The 24663-nt window shown below is 35.9% G+C and overlaps 1 protein-coding gene across 10 annotated transcripts in view; it reads right to left on the bottom strand.

Annotated features, from left to right (window-relative positions):
- Window positions 1-24663, bottom strand: part of PCNX1 (pecanex 1) — a 169862-nt gene that overhangs the window by 80598 nt on the left and 64601 nt on the right. For 6 of the 10 annotated variants that reach the window (XM_058739509.1, XM_058739513.1, XM_058739511.1 and 3 more), the window contains 3 exons: window positions 22680-24389; window positions 12318-12450; window positions 6598-6782 (listed from right to left, as the gene is read on the bottom strand). In XM_058739509.1, coding sequence (XP_058595492.1) covers window positions 6598-6782; window positions 12318-12450; window positions 22680-24389 — 2028 coding nt within the window. The remainder of the gene's footprint in view (window positions 1-6597; window positions 6783-12317; window positions 12451-22679; window positions 24390-24663) is intronic. The other 4 variants (XM_058739514.1, XM_058739516.1, XM_058739510.1 and 1 more) reach the window with 3 other exon arrangements.

Here is a 24663-nt window from a genome sequence, read left to right as displayed (position 1 = left end):
TAAATGGATGCAATTCATCATACCTAAATTATATATCAAAAAGTTGATTTTAAAACAAAGAAGAAAAAAAAAGACTGGTCAGGTTAAGAGTCTAAGTAGATGGAGGAACGTGAGACAGCATGTAATCAGTGGAATTTCTACAAAATATAAATCAAGAGTGAGTGATATTTGTTGTTTCTTTTTGTGGTTCATTTAAAAAAATACTACACATCAGATTCAAAAGTAGTACATAAAATGAAGAAAAGTTCCCTACTCCCCCAGAGACAGCCACTGTGTTCTTCTGAACAATTTTTATGTACATGTGTCCTAAGACAATTGGATCACTCTCCTCATACACATTCTAAAATTTACTTCTTTTGCTTACTAACTAGTTTAACTTTTCATGTCAATAATAAAGATGCAGACGTTGCTTTGGTGGCCCTGTCCATTAAGCCTCTGAATTCAGCTCAGGTCATGATCTCACAGTTTGTGGGTTCGAGCCCCATATCGGGTTCTGTGCTGATAGCTCAAAGCCTGGAGCCTGCTTCGGATTCTGTGTCTCCCCTTCTCTCTGCCTCTCCTCCATTTACACACTCTCTCTCTCTCTCAAAAATAAATAAACATTAAAAATTTTTGAAAAAATAAAGATGCATCAAGTTCTAAATATTATACTGTTTATGTACTATCGTTTCTTTTAGAGGTTCTCTAATAACAAGAGATTTAGACTGTTTAAAGTTTGTCAAAATTACAAACAATGTTATAATGAATATCCACGTACATATATCTTTTCAAGTTCGCAAATTTTGAGTACTAAAAGCTATAGGCATTTTTGGTCTACAGTTCTAAACTGCTCTCTAAAAACATTCAATCTTCAGACTTTTTCCAATAATAGATACATTACACAAAGATGAAAAAGATCTCACCTTGTTTTTAATCTGCAATTTAAAAAATTATGAGTACAGGCGCCTGGGTGGCTCAGTCTATTGAGTGCCTGACTTTGGCTCAGGTCATGATCTCACAGTTTGTGGGTTCGAGCCCCACATCGGGCTCTGTGCTGACAGCTCAGAGCCTGGAGCCTGTTTCAGATTCTGCGTCTCCCTCTCTCTCTGTCCCTCCCCCACTCACACTCTGTCTCCCTCTGTCTCAAAAATAAATAAACATTAAAAAAATTATTAAAAAATAAAATAAAATAGATAAATAAATTTAAAAAAATTATGAGTAAACTTGAACTGTTTGTGACTGTATTTCAACTAGTATTTCAACTTTTCTAGTTACTGATCTTTATCTTATTGATGTGAAGTGCTTAATGTAGCAAAGACTGATGACTGACCTCCAGTATTCATCCTTTCCTTATTCCTTGTATTAATAGGACCTTCCCCTCATTGAATTTCAGCTGGGCCTATGTTCACCTAATTAGAGACATTTCCTAACCTCTCTTGCAGCTAGAAGTTGCCATGTGACTATGTATGGGCCCAAGGGAAGTGGGAGAAAGTGACAGGCACATTTCTCAAGTTGCAATCTGAAAGATAAAGACTAACTGTCCTTACTTTTTAGCAACAACCCCCCCCCCCCCTTTCTGCTTTTCAGACAAATGACATTTGTTGACAACAAGTGGAGCAGCCACTATGGACCAGCAGGGAAGCCACACATGGAAGATAACAGAACCAACCCCCCTGCTAGGGACAGCTCCTGTGAGACTGTTAGAGAGACAGGTAAACTTCTCTTATTTTAGTCACTGATTGGTGAGGGGCTGGGGGAGGAGGGTGTCCTCCATTGAAGAACCCAACCTATATTTCAGCTAATGCATATATTAATCAATTTTAACTTAAACTTAGTTTATATAAACTATAATTACATAATAATGTTAATAATGATGATAGCAATGATTATTTATGTAATTGACTTATTATTGCCAGGCACTGTTCTAATTGCTTTGCACATTTTAATAGATATGATCCTCACTATAGACCTATGAAGTAGATACTGTTATTAATTTGATAAATTAGGGAACTGATGCACAGGGAGAAAATAACTTGCCCAAGGCCACACAGCTCATAAGCAGTAGAGTGTGGACTGGAAGACATGAAGTCTGACTGTGGACTCCACTACATCCTACTCCCTTTCATGGAGATTTCAGAGATAAAATATTATTCCATCACTTACAAACAAGTTAAAAAACAATTAATAACATGGATAAATAACATACATGCTAAGTGAAAAAAGCAAGATACAAAACTCATACAGTAGCACCAAGTCACCCACCATGATCCCAATTCCGTTTCAGGAAAGTATACAAAATGTGTGCATTAAAAAAGACAGGGAGGAAAAAATTATAAAATTTCAAAACTGAGTATCTCTAAGTGATAAAATTACAGATCACTTAATTTTCATTATAGTTTCTAATATTTCTAAACTTGTATTTCTGTTACAAGAATGAGAAAAATACATTCTAATTTATCAAAATGAAGAAAATATACCCAAACTTCACACTTCTTCCTTTTAGATAATAATAAAGGATCTTTATTGCTTCAATAAAAATAAACATTTTGCTTTCATTTGTATATATTTTGTGTCGCACTCCCCTCAATAAAAAACAAAATGCAGCTTTTTTTTGTATTCAAAAATATCAATAAAAGATCAAGGCCGCTGCAAAAAGAACATAACTTTTTGTTTAGATGAATGAAAATGATCTGCCATAACATAGGGCACTGACGTATAAACTCCAAGGTCCCATAGCCCTCTGATCTCTGTATAGTAAGAAAAAGTATCTGTAATGTAGCACAAAATGTTAAGGCATACAACATAAGACATATAACATATAACAAAATGCGTAATACATATAACCCTTTTTAAACACCAAGGCTAACTCTAATAAAAATCATGAAAGTATTATAGATCATCTGAGCCCCGCTTTTTAAAGTAAAAAATTTTAAAGCCTCCAAATCATATTTCTGCTTAACAACGCATAACTGCTATAAGCCGCTTAATAAAAAGGCTAATAGGGAGGGTAGGGTACTGGCAGATTTAAGTCTTTTTCTAGAGCTGACCACATTTTCAAGGTAATAAATTCTGTAGTAAAGCAGATTATCTCAAAGAATACCTTCTTTGTCAATCCTTGCATAGCAATGAAATAAAAGAAAGCCTCAGAAAAGTAAGTTCAGTCATCACTTTTTAAACCTCGAATGCATTAATGAAATTAAGAAAACATATCTGTCAGAGGAATATCACCTATGATTTTTATATATTTCATATTTGCATTTTAAACATAGATACAAACTTTTCCTCATTTCTTGTTTTTTACATGAAAGTTTGATGTACTATTACATATACTTTTTCAAAGCATATCTCCACCAACGACCACCACTAATTTCATACACAGAAAAAAAACACACGTAAATTTTCCTGTTTTACCAGGCCTTATCTAGAACACCTCCTCTGAGATGTGCCACATATTAAGCATTTAACTATCAACTATAAAGGCATCATTACATCAATTTATTAGTCTAAGTTTACAAGAGAAAGCTGAGTTTAGCATAAAACTGAGAAGTGATTGCCAAGTTTTATAGAAAAAGCTTGATAGATTTAAAAAAAAAAAAATAGAACTTTAAGGCTACGTGAATTCAGAGTCCCTCGTGTGACTTATCTGGGCACTAAGCACAGCTTATTTTATTTAGTGTAACTGCAATTTAATTCAGAATATAGTAGGAAACCAACTGCAAAGAAAGGAGTCCCCTAGAAGACTGGTGAGGAGGTAATTTAACCCTTAAGATGTGGTTAAAAAAAAAAAAAGTGGTATGTTACACTGAAGGATTTGAGAAATTCTTAGATACTAACTGCCTTTTCAAAGATGCTAACTTTAAAACTTATCTGTCACATCACTGGAATCTTTTTTTTTTTTAACTAAGTTTGCATGGAGGTGAAGTCTATAAATAAGAAAGAAAAACCATCCAAATTTTTCCAACTAGGTTCTAAATTATATACTTATAATTCAGCCTTTAAAATTAAATATGATTAACAATTATGCCTGCTGAGTACCTATGATGAAAATACATTTTCTTCTGCTGAAAAAGCTACTAATAAAATCCTTCAAATACCACCTTCGGTGAATTTTTCCACCATGTCTAATGTTACCTGGTAACCTGACACGCTAGTTAAAATTCAACAGAGAAATAATGGGTTTATGGGTTTACGGCTGTCGTTTATAGTTGTGGTTATCTAGTATGATACCACAAAATAAAGATGTAGAAAACAGTTAAGGAAAACTACCTAGGCTTAGAATTAAACAATGCCTGACTGCAAGTTTCCTTTGATCCAAAAAGGCTGTTCCTCTGTTTAAAGTAAACAACCAAGTATTATGTATATATGTGTACATATGCAAACATTTATATGCACTCAAACATACATATGTATGAATGTATATGTATGCTTGTATGAGTGTTTTATATAAATGCATTATGTGTACACATTTTCATATGTAAATATTGTACATTAAAAAATTTTCACCTGAAGAAGCTAAATTTGGAAGGAAACAATCCTTTCTAAATATTTCATATTTTTAGGGAATATCATGACTCACTTTAACATATTTGAGTATACAGGACCCAAATTCATTTACCCAAAGTTATCTTACCACTGTTAATTATAATCATGAAGAAAATTAAACTATGTAACAAAAATATTCTAGTGGAATATATTATAAAAATCAGTATCTCCACCAATACCTTTAAGTTCAACTGTAGCTCATTTTCAGGATCTTTTTTGGCCAACTTTATATGCTATGGAACAAGTATACACTGTCCACTGATTGCTTGTTTTGTGCTAATTATCACAATACATTCAATTTGGCCGCAGCCAGGTCCCACAGGCCAGTAACTAGCTATTAGAAGGCAGGTAAGAAAAAAAATCCAAATTTCAAGACAACATCCTGAATATTCACCCACAGATGCTAAAGTCACTCCAGACTTTACCTTTAGAACTGTCCAGTGAGTTCCTATGTACATATTTTTAATAATCTGCAAGTGGATTCAGAATGGGATTTTACCATTAAGGCTTTCTTAGCAAGTTTTTGGGCAAATTAGGTTTTACAGAGAAAAGTCATCTACCGCATCATTTTATGTTTGATTTGGCACAAGTCTAAAAATCCAAAATGGGTCAAAATTAAGCCTTTTATTTTCACAAAGCTGCTACCACAAACCGAATGGGCAACAGTGATGGCAACTGTAATTTCATATGCACAAATTGACAAATCCTCTGTTCAAAGGGCTTTGAGTGAACCTGAGAGAAATAGCGATAAAAAGATATCAACTGAGTATTATTTGTAACTAAAAAAGTATCACCATTCTAATTCAAAGCAAGTAACCAAATTGAGGACCCTCCTAATAAACTCCCTTGCTTCTTCAAATTGTAAACTCAAAAGCAAAAGCACTCTGAAATTAAAATGTTTTATTGCCTTCTCTTTTTATTTAGAAATCACTATATATGCCAATGTTATAAATATCTTAGATGACCATTTTCAGGTTTCTGTAAGATTTGTTAAGGATAATTATTTTCATCAATATGCTTGTCTAATTGTTAACTTTCTATAACTAAGGATTTTTACAAAATGGGAAATGTCAACAAATGGCATATGAAACGTTATTATATCTAATTCGGGCATCTTATACCACACATCCTTCTAGCCAAAGTGCCAAGTGGATTATCATCTCTATAAATGAAACACAGCTATAACAAAACAAAATCACTGGGAGCAAATGTGGTGCTTTCAATTGTGTATTTTTTAGTAACAAAATTCTCTTCATTGTTTTTCATTTTCTTGTTACTAATCTGCATTCTGAACACAAGATGGATTATACAGAGAAATAGAAACCAAAGAATAAAATACTCTATATTTTATATACTTTGTATATATTTTACATACAAAGTATAATATAAAATACTGTCTGTAAAGTACAAAAGAGGTATCTGAGTGGCTATGCATTACTGAGGTTTTAAACTACACTACCCCTCTGAGAATAAACTACTTAATAACTTATATTAATATTTATAGGTATATTAACAGGAAAAAGAAAAAACTTGATGAATTTATTTATATTAGTATAGAGCCATGGTGTCCTCAGAGTACTGCATTTAGGACTACGTAAGTCTATCTCAGGTGACAGACACTGAAATGAAATACAGAATACCCAAAAGAAAGATTCCATAGCAACAGACCATCAGAAAGTATTTTTGCCCTTCCTGCAGCACATTCAGCAAGTTCAAAGAATTTAAGATTTAATCAAAATCATTTTTCAAAAAATCAGCATTTCCCCACAGAGTACAAGTGCCAACGAGTAACAGGACTGCCCGAATCATTTTAAGAGAACACTAAAGCATGAACATTAATACTTTTAACTATCTACCAATAATATGCTAAAAACAACAAAACAAAACAGTAAAAGTTGAGAGAAACCGAAAAGGGAAAGCAAGTCAAATTTTCCTCACACATAGGACAAATCCTATAAAAAAGTGCTCTCATGCATAGTTGCAAATGAAGCTGTCTCACAGAAATTGCAATCATTGTTACCCATCATCTGCTGTATTACAGTTTTGTATCACCAAGATTACATAAGGCCTGCATACCAAGTTCATCGTGCAAACTGCTGCCGCCTACAGCAGATGCATTGTCATGTGATGCTTCTAAGTGGACACTCCCATTTCTCACCAGCAAGGAGGCACTAGCACTGAGCACTGCAGCCTGGGAAGGGGGGCGGGACTGGACTTTGACCTGGGCTGTGGACTGCTGGCCTTGCTGACCATCTTGAAGGCTAGGAAAAAACATGGATTGGGGAGACATTACAGGGAAGAAAAGAAAAAAACAACAGCTAGAATGAAGTCAATATAGAAAATGGATTTCAAAATGTAACCTGATTTTTTCAATGTAACCTAAGAAAGCTAACAAACTTTGTAACATATACAGATTACACTGCTGTCTTAGATCTTCTGGTCCTTAGAAAACTGAATCATTGTGATGAACACAGCAAACATTTAATGTATATGTAAACTAACCAATCTGTGACTTTTCCCCACCCCAAGCCAACAAAATTCTAGTGTAAGGAAAAAGAAAGCAGCAAAGAAAAACAAGCACATTAACTATATATGGGGGTTGTAGCTGGTCCCCAAGAGATAAATCCTCTTTGTCAGTTTAAATATGCACTCTTCTTTATAACCTTTATAATTCTAGAATTGTTCTTTCAAATATTCTGGCATCTCGAATTCACAATAAAACAAAGTTTCTATGCACCTGAAAACCAAAGAATCCTTATCAAATGCGACCAAGGTGACAATTTTCAATCAAAAGAAAATCACAAACTAGTGCAAGAGAAATGGAATAACAAACATCGACTCAACCGAGTGAAATACAAATGACTGCTGGGATGCTGCAAGTATGATTAATTTATAAAGTATTTTTTCTATGAAAAGCCTGCATATTTTTTAAATAAAGCCACACAGGCTCTGTATACATGTTATTACCTTCTCCAACCCATTTCATCATTTCATTAACAAGGGCCCATCATTTTAGAAAATCTTAAAAATATTTTGGAAACCTGTAATTTCTCAAGGGATATTACAGTCTTTTTTATATCTTACAGAATTCTGTTAATATATTATTAGTATTTTGTTACAGACTTGCCATTTATTAAAACTACCAAATCTAAATATCTAAACATTATCTATAATTAAGAAACTCTATTATATTCTTAACTCATTTTATATTTTAGATGTTTAAAATACTATGAATTTTAATGTGCTTAATACTCAAATTTAAATCAATGAAACTCATGAAAATATTTTGAGTATAATTATTATATGTCATTCTCTACATGATGTTCAAAGTAACTGCACTGTTATTAAATTAGACCTTTGAGTAAACAACAACAACAACAAGACTGCTGCATAGGATGGCCTTATTCAGTTATTTTATCATTTTTTTGAGTACCAACTTCTTTCTAATGTTCTGAATTCAATGCAATGATTTCTCTGATGCCTATAAAATAAACTCATCTTTATGGACAGTGAAGAAAGCTGCAATTTAAAGCAACCATGTAATAAAAGACTAGAAAACACTGCTTATGTTGCTGAAGCCTGTGGTTATGGCAACAGAATACACTTTGGAATCACACTGTCTGATAAAGTAACCACATGTGACTATCTACACTAAAATTTTAGTTCCACAGTTCCACCAAGCTCATTGCAAGTGCTCAAGAGCCACATAAAGTAGCTAGTGGCTGCCGTAGTGAAGAGCTACCGGAGTGGGCAAAAGCTAGTAGTTAGTGTCCACCACACTGGACAGTGTTAATTACATAGATCTTTCTACTGCCACAGAAACTCCTACTAACCATTACTACCTGGAACATTCATAGTTCAGGCTTCTTTTAGAGCCAACAAAAAGTATACACTCTAAATAGAGCAGAGGAATGTGTGGAACACATGAAAAAACCAAGTCCACACAATGTTGACTTGTTGATGCTTACTTGCATTATTTTTTTAAGCTGTAACTATAAAGGTATTCGTTTAATAACTCCTTTGGAGTAGATGTTTGTACAACTGACATAAATCAAGAGATGATCTTGGGAATTAATGGAATCAAATATCGTTGTATTTTCCATACATATATAATAAGTCTGTTACTCTTCCTCAAAATCCAAAGTTATTTACAAAGCTTACCAAAATGACCAAATCTTACAAGGGAGAAAATTCTGACAAAAAAGGTGTTTTAAGTAGTTCACGTGCTTTATCCCTTCCGATTCTGAATTGGAAGACAGAAGAATTTTATACAATATGTACTCAACAAATCTTTCTGTCCTTTTTTGTTTTTACTTAAAATCAAAAACAAAGGTGCTATATGGCAGTTAGGTGTATTTTAATGTGAACACATTTGAGAATACAATAATCCTCAACATACCCATATATACAAAAAGGTTTCCAAAGTATTAGGCAATGCATGAAAATCGATTCCAGAATAAAGAAACAAAAGAAACTAGTGAAAATCTATGTGGCTGTCAAGGTTTTGAACATCAAAAGCTAATCATAAATGTTTATGTCCCTTGAATTCCTGTTTTGAAAATCCTTCAACAACAAAAAAACCTCTCATTTTTACAGAAGTTGGCAGGAAAACTATTCCTGGATGTTTGTACTTTACCTAACTAATAACCGACAGGAGCTAATATTTTTTAGAGTATCAATTCTCTATCAAAACTACCAGTTTGAGAAAAGGTAGCAACTATTTTACAACATAGTAAAAGGAAAGATAGAAATTTAGGTCTAACTATTGGCTATCAACAGCATCACTGACATGCAATCTTACCCATTAACATTTCCAATTTAAATGGCAGAAAAACAGGGGCCTCTGGGTGGCTCAGTGGGTTAACTCTTTATGTCAGCTCAGGTCACGGTTACTGAGTTCAAGCCCCCACATCTGTCAACACAGAGCCTGCTTGGAATTCTCTCTCTTGCCCCTACCCCACTAGTGCTCTCTTGCCCCCTCTCTCAAAAATACAAAAATAAAGTTTAAAAAATAATAAGGAATAGCAGAAAAATATAGTTGGTCTTGGTCTTTCTTTCCTCTGTACCACTTATTTAGAATTTGGCACCTTCTGCCTTACATCGTTGGTTATTTTTATTTGTGTCTCCATGATGAAAAAGTAAACTCTAAGAGTATCATCATATTATTCTTATGAATCTGCAGATTCCAGAGAATACTCAAAGGAATGCCTTGAACACAGTACACAAACAACAAATATTTGGTGGATTTTCCGGAGTACCACAAAATGATCCCTATGAATTTCTAATCATGTATTCTGTTACTACTATGGCCTTACTTGATTACAGATCTTTCAATCTTCTAACACTTTAAAAAAAAAAAAAAAAGATCTAAGAATAAGATAAAGCTTTTGTCCCCTCCCCAAATGCAACTAATTTTTCATTCCAGTCCATTAACCAGAGTTCTAAAAGATACCATATTTGGGTTGATAAAAATAGATAAATATGGAACTCTTAATACTAGTACTATAAAATTTTTAAATATTAATCTTTGCTTTTCTCTCTAGTAACTGAGAACTGGCAAGGGCCTATCGAAGCTACCTACGAGCCTAACTTAATGAAAAGGACACTTAAAAATAATTCTGAAACAAGACATTCTAACAATTATTTTAAAAATCTGCATTTTCCCTTCAGGAAGAAATTTATGATTCACTCACAATCCTTGAAAACATACAATTTACCAAGTTGCTTTTGACTGTCAATTACTTGAACTATTCATTAAAGTTTAAAATAAGTTAGTACGTTTTACTGGCACTTATATAGTAATTGTAATTAAAGTACTGTCACTCCTATTCCATTTCCTTTTGACAAACAAGTTTTTCAAGTTTTCTATGACCATGCAATCCTATATTTACTTAAAGATGAGAGTATCATTATGTAATTCAAACAGAATTAACACCAATATTTTCTACCTGAATATTTTTGCAATTTAAAAAAGATTTTATCCATTGGTGTTTTTAATTTCTCTAAGCTAAATTGTATCTTATTTCATCCATGATGAAGTCACCTATTTAAGATACATGTAAAGTTTATGCTGGAAATATCCTAGAATCTTAACAAAATCTGCACACTGACTACTAGAAGATTACCTGCCAAAAATTCTAAAATGAGTGCTTTACAAGTAAGATTCACGCCATTATCCTCATTTGAACGGTGATGTATTTAAAACCCTACAGAATTCTACATGATTGGCTGGAGTTAGAACACAGTTCTTTAATATTCCACCAGGCAAAGAAAAAAGTAATTTGTCTGCGTTTGTTGGGTAAGTGGGATCCAGCAGGCTTATTTGTGGCAAAGAATGAAAGGGTTTGCAAAGACCAAAAAAGAAGGTTAAAATAAAAAAAAGGATTAATAAACAGCACCATGGAGTAAGAAAGCAAACAGATCTATGGCAAGTGTTATTAAAGGGGCAAAATGAAAAGGTTAGAAAAAACAAAACAAAAAGTAAAATGAAATGCTGAGCTCTTTCTGCAGGTTGGGGCTAGACCCCAAATCCATCAGCAGAAAGAAGTTAATTCAGGGAGCAGAAGGGGAGGGTTCATAAAAGGCAAAGGTGCTCAGAAAAAGGTTTCTAGACCAAATGTTTTTTTAACTGGTGCCTTCCCATTTTTATATTTTCAATGTTGGTTTAACTAATCCATACTACTTCTTACAGAATTATGTATTACTGCAGGATTAATTAGGAACATGACCCACAAAAGGTGAAGCTCCTGATTGTAATGTAAAACCCCAAAAATAAGCAAGTCTTAAATTCCAGGGAAACGTAAAGAGAAAGACTTTGTTACTCTCAAGAACAGGATTTTAACAAGGGAAGGGGGTCAGCTCTTCTCATCTACCATGTATTCAACAGGAGTTGTTTCACTAAGTGTTCTTTTTGAATTCCAGATTAAAATGTAGGAAAATAATTTGGTAATGGTGACTTTCAACAGAGATTAATGAGAGTATATGGTATTTTATGTACACTGCCTAAGCAAGCACATGTAAAGCATTTTTGTCCATATTTGTATGAAAGCATAAGCATAAATGTTTTGATGTGTAAGACATACTTGAGAATAAAACACTAAAAGTTTAATGGAAAACTATTCCCAATATTATAAATAGATGTTTTCTTAATTAGGAATATTGGGAAATGCAAAAAGTGTTTTTCTTCAGCACTAGTAAAAGTGGAGAAATTCAACACAGATATATACAAATATATACATATATATCCAATTGACTGTACTTTGCCATAGAGTATTTTCGTCCCATGTCATTTACCAGGTTCTACTGATTATGAAATAAAAGATACAAATTGTTAAGCAATACAAAATATTTTAGTGAAATGAAATAAACTGGCTTATCAAGCTGAGGTCAGTTATCTGTATTCCTCAACAAGCTCACCACTCAGCCCATAACTGTTCCTATTAAACTGATCAAGATGTTGGGGAAAAGATGCTGCAATAATATTAATAGGGAGTAGAAAAAAAAATGAAAAGCTGACTTAAGGCCTCTATTTACATTTATAGAGCTGCCCTAAAGTAATTTTGCTATTTAAAATGGACTAACCCAATCTGATCGTTTTGTCTAAACAGTGCAACGCAAGGCATGCAGAATGCAGCAGGCTCGTGGTCACATGCAGAGAAAGCCCAAAGAGCTTAAAACTATAGGAGAAACTGGAGGGAAAAGAAAAAGCAATTTGAATGCTTTCCTGGCACTGACAGAACAGGTTAGAAGGTCTGTTACATGCATGCTAAGCTTGGTGGAATTTTAAAATACCATACCTGAGGGGTGATCCGATGAGCAATGTAGGAGGGGTAGGGTTACTCCCTGCATTGTGCCGGCGCCGTACTGCCTGGCGCCTAAATGTGCTGCGTTCACGGCGAAATGACACTGCCTCCTCGCTGGCCTGTGCTGCTGTATCAAGATAGACTTAGGTCAAATAGGAGCCTAGGTCAGAGATGTAAATAGCAGCTGAGCCTGCCTCTCCCGTCTTCCCACCCTCAAACGTAAAGGGAAGCTATCTGCTTGAGCCCAAGGGCTTTCATACATACACTGTTAATATGGCGAATCAAAGAATACACAAGACATACACATTGTTTATTTAAAGATAATTGGTTCTTTAAAAATAATGTTTTTGATATATCTGGCCTCACCATCTTCTCTTCAAACTCAATTTCCTATTTTAATATCTCCATTGGTTTAAACCTTCATCTAGGGGCTCCTGGGCGGCTCAGATGGTTAAGCTCGGACTTGATTTTGGCCATGCTCTCACGGTTGGTAAGCTTGAGCCCCCCATGTCTGGCTCCAAGCTGTCAGTGCAGAGCCTGCTTGAGATTCTCTCTCCCCCCAAAATAAATGAATAAAAAAACTTTGAAAAAATAAATTAAAAAAAGAACTTCGAAAAAAAAAAATACAAATAAATCACACACTCTTGAATTAAGTCAACTTCACAAGTGCAATATTTGTTAGTTCCAACTAACAGGTATGGGGCATTATTTTCCTACTGTCAAGAGGACAGTAGAAGCAAACAATAATACTGCATTTTTTAAATATTTATTTTGAGGCAGAGAGAAAGAAAACACGTGTGTGTGGGGGGGGGGGCAGACAGAGGGAGAGAGAAAGAGAATCCCATGCAGGCTCCACGCTGTCAGTGCAGATCCCAGCACGGGGCTCAATCCCGTGACCGAGAGTCCATGGCTTGAGCCGAAAACAAGAGTCAGACGCTTAGCTGACTGATAATACTTCATTTTTGATGCCAGAGGTAAGGAAGCTATTCATCCCACGCTGCACTGTAGCATAACTTTGGCAGCTTTTTAAATGTTTAATTCAAGACAGCATGGACATATCTTAACTGTGAAGTAGTGAGCTGCCATGAAACTTTATTCAACTCTACGCCAGCAGCACAGGTCCCCTCAACATTAGGAAGCAAGTATCAGCAAGATGGCAAGTACAGAAATTCATAGTTTAATCCAAAAGCGATAAAGTACAAACTAAAACCAAATATGCAACAATGACTAATACACAACCATGGCTTAATAGAGTCACATAAAATTTTATAAAATCATTCTAATTGACTGATTTCAGTTTCTAGAACAAAATGCAAAATGACGCTTTATCTATGTGAATTTAAAACAATGGTTTCCTAGTGATCTAAATATTTTAGGGATGATTTTGACTTTGACAAAGGGTATCTGCATACTAAATATAAATAAACACAAAATGTAGTACAGAAACATTCTTTCAAAACACTTTTTTTCTATTAAGTATTATGAAAAAGATTACAAATTCAAGAATGTTGCATTCAGATTTCAGTTCTCTTGCAAGTTTTCTTGACATTTTAAAAACGTTACTAATTCTCAAATAGTTCTTCTGCTTAGCAACAGCCATTTCCATCAATTTGGATGTTGATTTTAATAAAGTATTCTTTTTAATGTTTACATTCTGTACCCCTTCCTCAGACTGCACTGGTGGGTATTAGATTAGGAATATATGCACTACCTTCAAAAGGATAACTGTCTCTATGTAGCCACTTTCTTCTACTGCAGGAATGACAAACACAACTATTTCACCCATCTGGCAAGCTTCCGCCAGTAAAAAGTAGAAGTCACAAATGACAGAACGCCTACTTATTTTTCAGCTCACATACTACAGTGATATTCTGAGTTAGGCAACTAAATAAGAAGTTAGGTTTTGCGGCTTTGGCTCCAAATAAGACTGGACTCCTAATATTTCTTTTCTTTTTTCCCTCCAGTTTCACTGAGATATAATGAAAAATCCTTTAAATGTGAAAAAGCTGTTACTTGTGATATAAAAGCTCATGTACACAAAAATTACATGTGACCTGTGAGAACAAATGATCATTAAACCTGGTCATCTAGAACTGTGCTGTCCCCAACACGGTAGCCACTAGCCATATGTGGCTACTTAAAATTAAATAAAATTAAAAATTGAGTTTATCAGATCCATAAACCACATTGCAAGTGCTCAAGAACTACATGTGCCTAGTGGCTACCAATATTGAGAACATTTCCATCGTCACAGAAAGTTGTACTGGACAGTGCTGATCTAGAAATTCAAGGACGCCTTTCTGTCACCACCATCTACAAAGCCTACTGTATGCTCTGCCTATTCCTGACAACTATGATTTCAGTAATAGGAAACTGCAACCAGCACTGTCACAAAGGAGAAACCGTACTGGCAGGCAGTCACTAGATAAAGGATAAAACAAGCCACTTGCAGGAAGAAATGAAAACTTACATGAGTGACTGTTAATGGCTCTTGGACATGAGCAATGTTAACTGAGGTAATGGAATTTAAAACCACTCCTAAAACTCAACTCAAGACACTTTGTGAACTTATATTGAAGATTTCCATTTTACTGTAACAAACTACTACTCAATTTACAGGTCAATTCACTTCATTAAGAAACTTTCAAACATTCTCTCTAGTTTTAGATAACCAGAATAAGAGTAAAATTTACCCAGATATAATTTAAGGAGAATAATTCAATCCATAAAATGTACTAAAATTACTCTGAAGGATTTGGATAAAAGCAAAATGTAATCATTGAAGACTGAGAATAAATAGAAAGAAGGGAAATAGGAAACATTTTCTTTATTATCTTCCTTCTACTGAAGACTTAATGGTGTTAATTTTAAGTAAAAGCTAGTTATTGCATAATACTAAGAAGAAAACACAACTGTTAGTGTCCATTTATAGTCACAATGTCCTTTGGCTTCTTCAGAAAACAACTTTTTTTTTTTTTTTTTTTTTTGCTATTATTGCACTATTCATATTTTGTCCTCTGCAAAAGAACTACATAATACTACTTACTCTCTTAATAAAATAGTTTTAGAAACACCCTAAGATGAAAGTTTAGACATCCTCTGAACAATGTATTAAAGTGGAGTTATGATTACTGCCTACAGTGTCCTTGTGATATTCAGGGTGTAAATATCTAATGCTAAAAGAATTTTCAATGTTTACTGTAACAATTACTTTAACAATAGCTAGGATCACACATTCAACTGAAAACACTATGCCATAATTTATGGTCACAACAAATAAAACTAAACCGTGCCCCCTGAAAAACGTACTACTAAATCAAAACATCTCTATTTGGAATAGGGTCCAAAGGGGGTCCAGTTCTATTAGCGCCAAGGAAAGAAAAGTGTCTTTAAAAAAGCTTAAAATAATTTGCCACAAGCATATTCAATCACATTAGTTATAGCTACACTTGCTGAAAATTCACTTCTACAACCCAATTATAATAAACTTTTTGAATCTTTTAACTTTGTAAGAGAAAGAAACAAAGCGCACACACACAAAAATCTTTGAACTAAGGAACCAAACAGGAGGGAGAAAACACTTTAAAACCTGGTTTGGGGAGCACGTGGGTGGCTCAGTCAGTTGAGCATCCGACTTCAGCTTAGGTCATGACCTCACAATTCCATGAGTTCGAGCCCTGCATGAGGCTCACTGCTGTCAGCGCGGAGCCCCCTTGGGATCCTTTGTCCCCCCCCCCCCCTCCACCTTCCCTGCTCATGCTCTCTCTCACAAAAATGAATAAACATTAAACATAAATAAATAAACAAAACCTGGTTTTGAAGTTGACACTGCTTTTGAATTGTGACACTGCTTAAAACTCAGTATCTTCTGGCAAAAAAAAAAATGAAATTAACTAGAATAAGAGCATAAAACACAAGTAAGAAAAATTTAACACACTAGGTACAACCAAATTTAAAGCATGTATAGGTATAGGAGGGGGAAAAACATTCAATGGACTCAAAAACCATGAATAACAAGAAAGATTTAAAAATACTTTCAAGGACATATACTTAGACAATTGTGAATTTTTTAATGTATATTTTTAAAATTACCAAGTCTTGACTTTTTAATCATTTCTTTGTGTTAGCAAACTTCAACAGACTGAATTACAAGCCCAGCAAGTTTAAGAACCGTGGATCATGTAGCTCTTTACTTTTGAGGTAGTAATACAATCACTCAAGTAAGTTTAAACATTTACAGGGTACCTAAGGGCAATTCCTGTACAAGGCACAGATAGCCTAAGACATTTTAGACAGCTGTGGTATGATCTATTCTTAAAGATCAAATAAAAAACAAAATCCACAATACATATACCTCCCACCTCAGGAGTTACTTCTCAGTTACCTAAATGAGTTAAGGAAAATTCTCTAAATCCTATATTGAATTGTTTCAGTACGATTATTTATTTTTATAGTGAGGATACTGAAATAGACTATCAGTTTGTTTTACTCTGTGAATGAAAAGAGGAAAAGCATTAAAGGCAATGAGTAGTTTCACAATGGCAGGGAGGTATATTGCAGCCGCTCTGGAAAACAGTGTGGAAGTTCCTCAAAAAATTAAAAATAGATCTACCCAAAAAAAAAAAAAAAGATCCACTCTATGGCCCAGCAATAGCACTGCTAGGAATTTACCCAAGGGATACAGGAGTGCTGATGCATAGGGGTACTTGTACCCCAATGTTTATAGCAACATTTTCAACAATAGCCAAACTATGGAAAGAGCCTAAATGTCCATCAATGGATGAATGGATAAAGAAATTATGGTTTATATACACAATGGAATACTACTTGGCAATGAGAAAGAATGAAATATGGCCTTTTGTAGCAACGTGGATGGAACTGGAGAGTGTTATGCTAAGTGAAATAAATCATACAGAGAAAGACCAGATCCCATATGTTTTCACTCTTATGTGGATCCTGAGAAACTTAACAGAAGACCATGAGGGCGGGGAAGGAAAAAAAAAAAAGTTAAAGAGGAAGGGAGCCAAACCATAAGAGACTTTTAAAAACTGAAAATAAACTGAGGGTTGATGGGGGGTGGGGGAGAGGGGAAAGTAGGTGATGGGTATTGAGGAGGGCACCTGTTGGGATGAGCACTGGGTGTTGTATGGAAACCAATTTGACAATGAATTTCATATTTAAAAAAACAACAATGGCAGGGAGGTATAAAAGAGCAACACATGGCAAGGTAGGAGGTGAAGGTTATCCATATTCTATCTCAAATATTGGAAAGTTGTAAGCATCAGTATGTACAGAAAAAGACGCCACAAAAACATGTCAGTCATGCCACTGATTGCTTAGTGAGAGGATTCATAGGTGAGAAGTGACTTTCTAGTCCCTATGCACAGTTGTGGCTGGCCTCTTGTGATGGCTCGATTGCTATTAAATAAATAAAAATTTAGACAGAAAAAAAACTGCTCAAGAAAGGTGTTATTTTCAGTGGGGAGTGTTTATTAGAGGAAAAAGTAAATATGAGAAGACTGCAAATAAAAAGTTGTGTTTTGGTACCTCAAACAGAAAAGCAGCAAATGCTAGTAGGAAATGAGACATGAAAGAAAGGCGAAAATACACACAAGTATATGTACATCTCAGAAAAATAAAAGATATAAGCAGACATCCTGAAATACACTGCCATTTGATCTAAACGTCTCTCCCCCTCTTACTTCCCATGTCAGCCAAGGATGATGCCAACACCGGCGTGCCAAGGTTTTGTTCTAAAATAAAACGAATACTCATCAGTGTTATCTTCTGGGAGGCCAAAGCACACCGAGAATGTATGGCACAACCTCAAAGCATTCATTCCACATTAAACAATTTCAAGCTGTGAACATATTTCAAAGGACTAATCTACTTTTTGATAAGTAAACCAGCACACAACAGCAAGCAACGACAAAGGATTAGCTGTGTCTAGAGTGAGAGAAAATCTCCATGTCCTACTGGTATTTTCCACAATCCCAGACAGCCAAACAAATACAGATGGGCAGACAAAATGCTTTCAAGAAATTAGATGATACACTGGAGTCATGATTCACACACAACAGTTCCTAAAAGAGTTTCAGGATTCCTTATCTCAGAGGTGGCTCCAAATGTTTTTTTTAATCCTTTGCAAGTGGGATGAGACATATAGACTCTCTTCCAGAAAACTGCACTCAAACTATTTTGCTATGTTTTCTGAGATTCACCTAAGAAGGGGTCATTAGTGAAGAATATCTATTTGAAGTGACATAGATTTGAAAAGGGAAACTTCCTTACAAATGACTAAAAGGCATCAGTGTCTTAGTTCTCACACTAAACCTGTAATTTACAGAGCACTTTTACAAATCTAAGCTCACTAGAATCTGATAGTTAATGCTGAGACAGACCTAAACAGTTATTCCTGTTTTACACCTGAGAAAACTGAGGCACAGATTTAATGACGTGCCAAGAGTATCCAGTTAATAATTAGAGGTGGTATTAAAATGTAACTGTTTGATTCCTCACCCAGAACTTCACTGCTACCAGAAAAAATACATATATATAGTGTAATGTCTGCCCCTACCACACAAAATCAGGCATGGGCTGGTTCAGGGAATTCTATACACTAACCCTTACTTGCCTCATCAATAAAATACCTCTTCTTCATACTGCTTTAAGAGAAGACAACTTTTCCAAGCACATGAAGTATCCAAATCGGTTCACTACACTGAATGAGCATCTTTCTCTGTGGTTTGATGTCTAAGCTTTCTTCTCCACATAGACTGATAGAGCCTTTCCCTTAAGCGGGGCCAGTCACATGAACACTTATCACTGCGCCTACTACAATACAGTGTTAAGTTAGGATCCCACAATGCCCTTCAACACTATCAAATTCCAAAGACAGTTTACCCCTGCATTTAATGACCCACCCGCTGTGTTCTGCTTGGGTTTGTGTGGTCATTCCAGCTTCTCCTTTTGTGCTGGTGGCGCATTTCTGTGGTTGTCATTACTTTAGCTTCTCCAAGCACCAATTCCCTTCTACTACTTTGCTTCCTCTCACTTGCCACATGGAGTGACAGATGAGAAATTTAATGTATTGGAATTCAGAGTCCCTCCGTTTAGTAAGGTACCAAAGCTTTAATTCTCATGTTCTTGTCTATTCAGGGGTCTTTCTAAGATTCAATGATATTTGGATTCAAAATAACTGACCTCCAATTTACACAGATGGCACAAACTCTCATAAACTATTTACGGAGATTTGGTTTTTCTTTGAGTAAAGTGATATTTCCTTAACAAAAGATTACCTTTGGTTCCCAAAAGAAATATAATAGGATCCTATTTCATGCTTATAGAGTAGGGGCTCAAACATTACATTTGAAATAATTTTCTCGAACAGAAAAACAGAGGTTAAGAAATTCAGAAAAATATTACGAAGTATAATAGAGCAAATATAAACCTTTCCATTCTGGTTGTTCTTTACAATCTGTTGAATCATGCAGTAAATTAAGGGACGCAAAAGAAAATGGTTTTTAAAAGTAATGCAGGTACCAAACGACACTTTTATCATATAGAACTTAATTGTACTTTTTCCTTTAAATATTCACCATCAGTTATTAAAGACATGCTTTATCATTATAAAAGAAGAATTAAATGCAAAAGAGATCAACACAAAAGGCCTTAGCTTGCATCTAAAACTCTTCTCCCACCTAAGCAGAAAAACTGATGAAATCCAATTTTAACCAAAGTACTTGATTAATGGTGACAAGTCCTATGAAAACAATCATTTGCTATGCAACCGAATACCAAGAGAGAAGTTATAGGATATATTATGGCCAAAATAAGATAAAATCCATATTACTAGATTACATGTTCATGTTTTTCTGCTGGTATTATGTAAGAAATCAGGTATTATGTAAAAATTCTTACTTTTACTATTGCTGAGTCTCACAATGGCACGATTAGAAATCTCTAATATATTTCTATATTTCATCATTTTCTTCCACTTTAAGGAAAGGACACATTTGAGTAGCAGAACAGCGGTCTGTATAATCGAAACAGTAGCACTATTAAGCATTTCGTGTGGGCCAGGCAGTGTTCTAAGCATCTGACACCTATGAATTCCTTCCATCCTCACAGCAACCCTGTGAGATGAGGAGGCTGAGGCTACAAGAAGATAGACAGCTTCCCCACAGCGGAGCCCGTGTGCCAGCACGGGTGTCCAATATCATGTCATTATGTTAAGTCACCTCCTATGTTAACAGTATTTCACTTTAGTACTTTAGAGTACATTTTCTAGATCTCGTCCTTCCACACTGCCAACTCCATGAACTACGCTTAAAAAGAAAACAAAATCATTGGAGAACTCATCAACACCTCCAAGTTCATTAGAATAAAATCTATTTGTGGCTTACGTACAGCCACATGAACGGTCAAGCAGTGTCCTGTTTTGTTGACATGTTTCAGGAGTGTAGTATGTAGGAAGAGATAGCCCAGAAAACTGTCTTCTAAACTGCTAAAAAGGACTGTAACAATTAATGTCGATATAAATAAATCTTTAACAATTATTTGAGATTTTATACAACTTTTAAATGAGAACCAAAACATATCCCCTCTCTCACTACCTCCAATCTTCCAAAAAGCCCAAACAAAACCCTAATGAAATGTGATCAAACCAATGAAACACAAACCCTTCACACATTTAAGCTGTTTAGTTTTACTCTTATTTTATTCTAAACATAAATGAAACTCAAATAAAAACAGCCCCTACAATGTTCTTCCTTTGGCAAAAAAATGTTTTTTAACAGCCCGTCACGTCAAAGTACATGGAAATTTTTAGTTCATTACCTGCTTCTTATTAACATTCAATGACTTGTTTTTTAAAAATAAGAACACAAACAAAGGAAGACAAAACCTGGAATCTGGAAAAGCATGAGCTCATAGCAGTCAAAGATCTGCACTGAAAAACAAATAAAACCTTTCAGGTAACTTTTCCTAAAAATTGGAACATCTCATATTCCCTGTGAAAAAGAAATGGCATTTTAAATTCAAAGACATAGAGACTTACTATAGCTCTTGTACATATTTTTTAGTATTCACATATCAACAGTATTTAGCACAGCAGTATTTTTCTATCATAGCATGCTCACTCTTAAAATTTATTTAATGACACCTTGAAAAATTAAGCTCTATTTTTAAACCCAATGGTTTCTTGTAGGTCATGAACATATCTGACATGCTTTGTGTGAGAAATCACTAAAAGCATTTCAAAAGACTTTTTATAAAAAACAATGATATCCACACCAAAGGCTTAAGGGAATTTAATTACTATGCTGTCACCAAATGGTTATAATCACTTCAGATATAATTAGTTCTCAATACTTAAGTTTGATAGACTGTTTTCTTCTTTAGGTACTAAAGATCATTTTTTTGCATTCTCATTAGAAATTAGTCTTTATCAGAAATGGTATCAAAGGAAATAAGAGAATGTTTTACAAGATACCAGCCTGAATACAGGGGATGGGAGTGGAGGATGAAAAAGCTATGGTTCCAGCAACAGAAGACGTCAGGATTCTTCTGATCCTGCTCAAGAACCAGATTCCATAAAATCCGCAACAGAATGAACTGACTATTCTGGGTAGGAGGAAACAGGAAGAAACACCTCCGAAAGAAATAAAACGTCCAAAACACACTGGGAATATAAAATCACCCACTGAATTCTGCACAATATACCATAAGTCTAAAGTAAATAAGCTATCACTTTAATCAAAGACCATCAGTGTTATCATAGGGAGCATCACGTTTCCACTAATGGATACTAAATGCCAATATAAACTACATTGATTTAATAAACTTGAAGTGTGAAGCTAACGGAAAAAAAATAGTTAATGCCTGAAACTTGAGTAAGGGAGAAGTAAAACCAAAGAGACAAACGAGGCACAAGTTTTCACAGTACATAGTCAGAGATAAAGTAATATTTGGCAAAATCTTACTGGCTGAGGTATCTAATTCTTAAAGCTCAGTGGCACACACTGTATAGGAGAGGATTAAAAATGGTTTGTGATCTAATACATTTCTACATTTTGTTGTTGCTACTATTGTACAATGAAAGAAGACAACCAATTTTGGTCAGTCCTGGTAAAACATTAAGAGGTGGCAACTGACTTTGAAAAACCCAAGGCCAAGAAAAAATTGAAACCTTTTCTGACATAAGCATCTCCTACACAGAAGAAAGTTTACCAACACAGCGGAAGGAGGGACAGTAACACAAAGCCTATTTTATATATTTTAGTAAATACCACTCTAATCGATAGTACCCACGACCGCAGTGACTCTCAGGGAACTCTCCTCCAGTCATTTACTTACCTCCACTGCCCGCATCTTGCTCTTCGCCTTCAGGAAACGCAACCTGGCTTGGCAAGCTATTCCTAGACCGAGTGACCGTCTCTAACTGGGAAGCCCGGCCCAATAAAGATAGCTCGTCTAGCACCTCTCCCTCTTTGGCCTCGAGATCAGATTTTGAAGTGGTTAAGGGTTTTATACTTTCAGGTGCCATCAGCCTATTGGAGTCATTCAAACACGCTACTGTGCCACTGTCCAGGCTCAACACTCGGGCCCGCGTCTTGGCACTATTTGTGCTGGAAGTCCGACGTGTCGTCCGCTTTTTGCAAGTTCCTTCGGGACCCGGATGGGCTTTGTGTGTGTGCTCGGAGTCAGTGCCCCTTTCTTTCGGGACGTGTTTGGTCTTTAGAGCACTGCATCTGCCCTCCGGAGACTGACATGAATGAGAAGTGGTGCTGGAAGAGCTATCGCTGCTGACCTGGTGAGCAGACTGCACACTTGATGCTCTGCTCAAGTCACTTTGGTCGCTAGAGTCCTCGTCGTGACAGAATATAGCACTATGTGGCTTTGTGCCAGCAACACCTCGGAAGGACACATAGTCCCTATGCCGACTTGAATCAAAACTGCTGGCCCGTTTTTTTCCTGTCCGTCTCCGGCCTGACTTATGGGCAGAGGCTGTCCGGTGGATCAAGCTAGAGGATTTAGGTCGTACATCCCCTTCCTTTTGCTTTCCACCACCATCTTTACCAACTTTCGAGTCCACTGAGACAGCTGACTTTTCACTCTGCTCGTCTTTGGGGTCAGCGGTTTTCCCAAGCGGTCTGTCCCCCTGCGAAGTAAATTCGTTTGCGTGGGGATTCTTGTTGGCTTCTTCAGATGCAGAGGTGCTAAGACCTTTCTGATGGTGCATATCATCAGAGGTACTGGGATCCTTGGCCTCTTGAACCCCACTGTTTGTACTCACTTCCAAGGCAGTCTTCTCACTGTTAGTCCTTTTGTCGCTGGTACAGCTACTCTGGTCCTCTGGGTCAGCACAGCACTCCTCTTTCTTCCTACCGCTTTTCTTTCCTACTTGAGGGGACTCCTCATGCTCCGACAAGATGCTCTCTATGTGAGTCGAGCTGGTCTGCTCACTTTTGTAGCTGCTGACGGTACTGTTGGTGTCACGGTCCGTTCCACTGCAGTAGCTCTCTGTCGACCCACTGCTCCGCGTGCTCAGGCTCCTCAGGCTGTCCACGCTTTTGTCTGCTTTCAAAGGTTTGCTCCTCCCACTTTTTGTAGGTGGCTGAGAATTACTGTTTTTCAGCTCACCAACGAGCTGAAATTCCCCAGATAAACAAGAATTTTCCACCAAGGATTCTTTGGATCCAGAATGAGGCTTGGAAGATTCTAACTCGCTAACCGGATCTAACCCCCGTCTTTGCTGATAGAGAGGGAAGTCGTTCAGTGAAGTGTCTGGAAAAGCCACAGCAGAGCTAGAAGTCCGTGGTACCCCTCGTGGCCGGTGATCTTTCCTATAAGAGTGTGAATGTAAAGGGACGAGAGAAGCCACTTCTGTGTCACAGGTGTTGGACAGAGACTGATCGATGTGGTGGTGGTGGCCATGACTCGGCAAGCTCACTTTGTCACTAAAGTCCCTTGGTAAGTCCTGTCCACAGGAGGATAAGGAAGGCTGAATGGAGATGAAGGAATCATTGGAGACCAGACGGAAGAGCTTCCGATCAGTTGCCAAATCTGTTTCAAACACATATTTGGAAATGTTAACACGAATCTATGATCTGCTTATATACTGTTTAACAATGGAAAGAACTCACAGCATACAGTAACTTGAGGAAAAACAATTTCCCAAGTAGTTCACTGAATACAACAAGTTGGCAAGTCATTCCAAAGAGTTGGTTTTTATTTCACAGCTGGACAAAGAAAGCATTCTATTTACAGAATGAACTGAACTTCCAAATCCTCGAATGGCCTGAGAAAAGGTTCCATATACTATCAACAATAAGGGGCA

This window comes from Neofelis nebulosa, chromosome 7 (assembly GCF_028018385.1).
Source record: "Neofelis nebulosa isolate mNeoNeb1 chromosome 7, mNeoNeb1.pri, whole genome shotgun sequence".
Classification (NCBI taxonomy): domain Eukaryota; kingdom Metazoa; phylum Chordata; class Mammalia; order Carnivora; family Felidae; genus Neofelis; species Neofelis nebulosa.
Note: the sequence above shows the minus strand (reverse complement) of the source record. Positions and strands in the feature narration are given on the sequence as shown.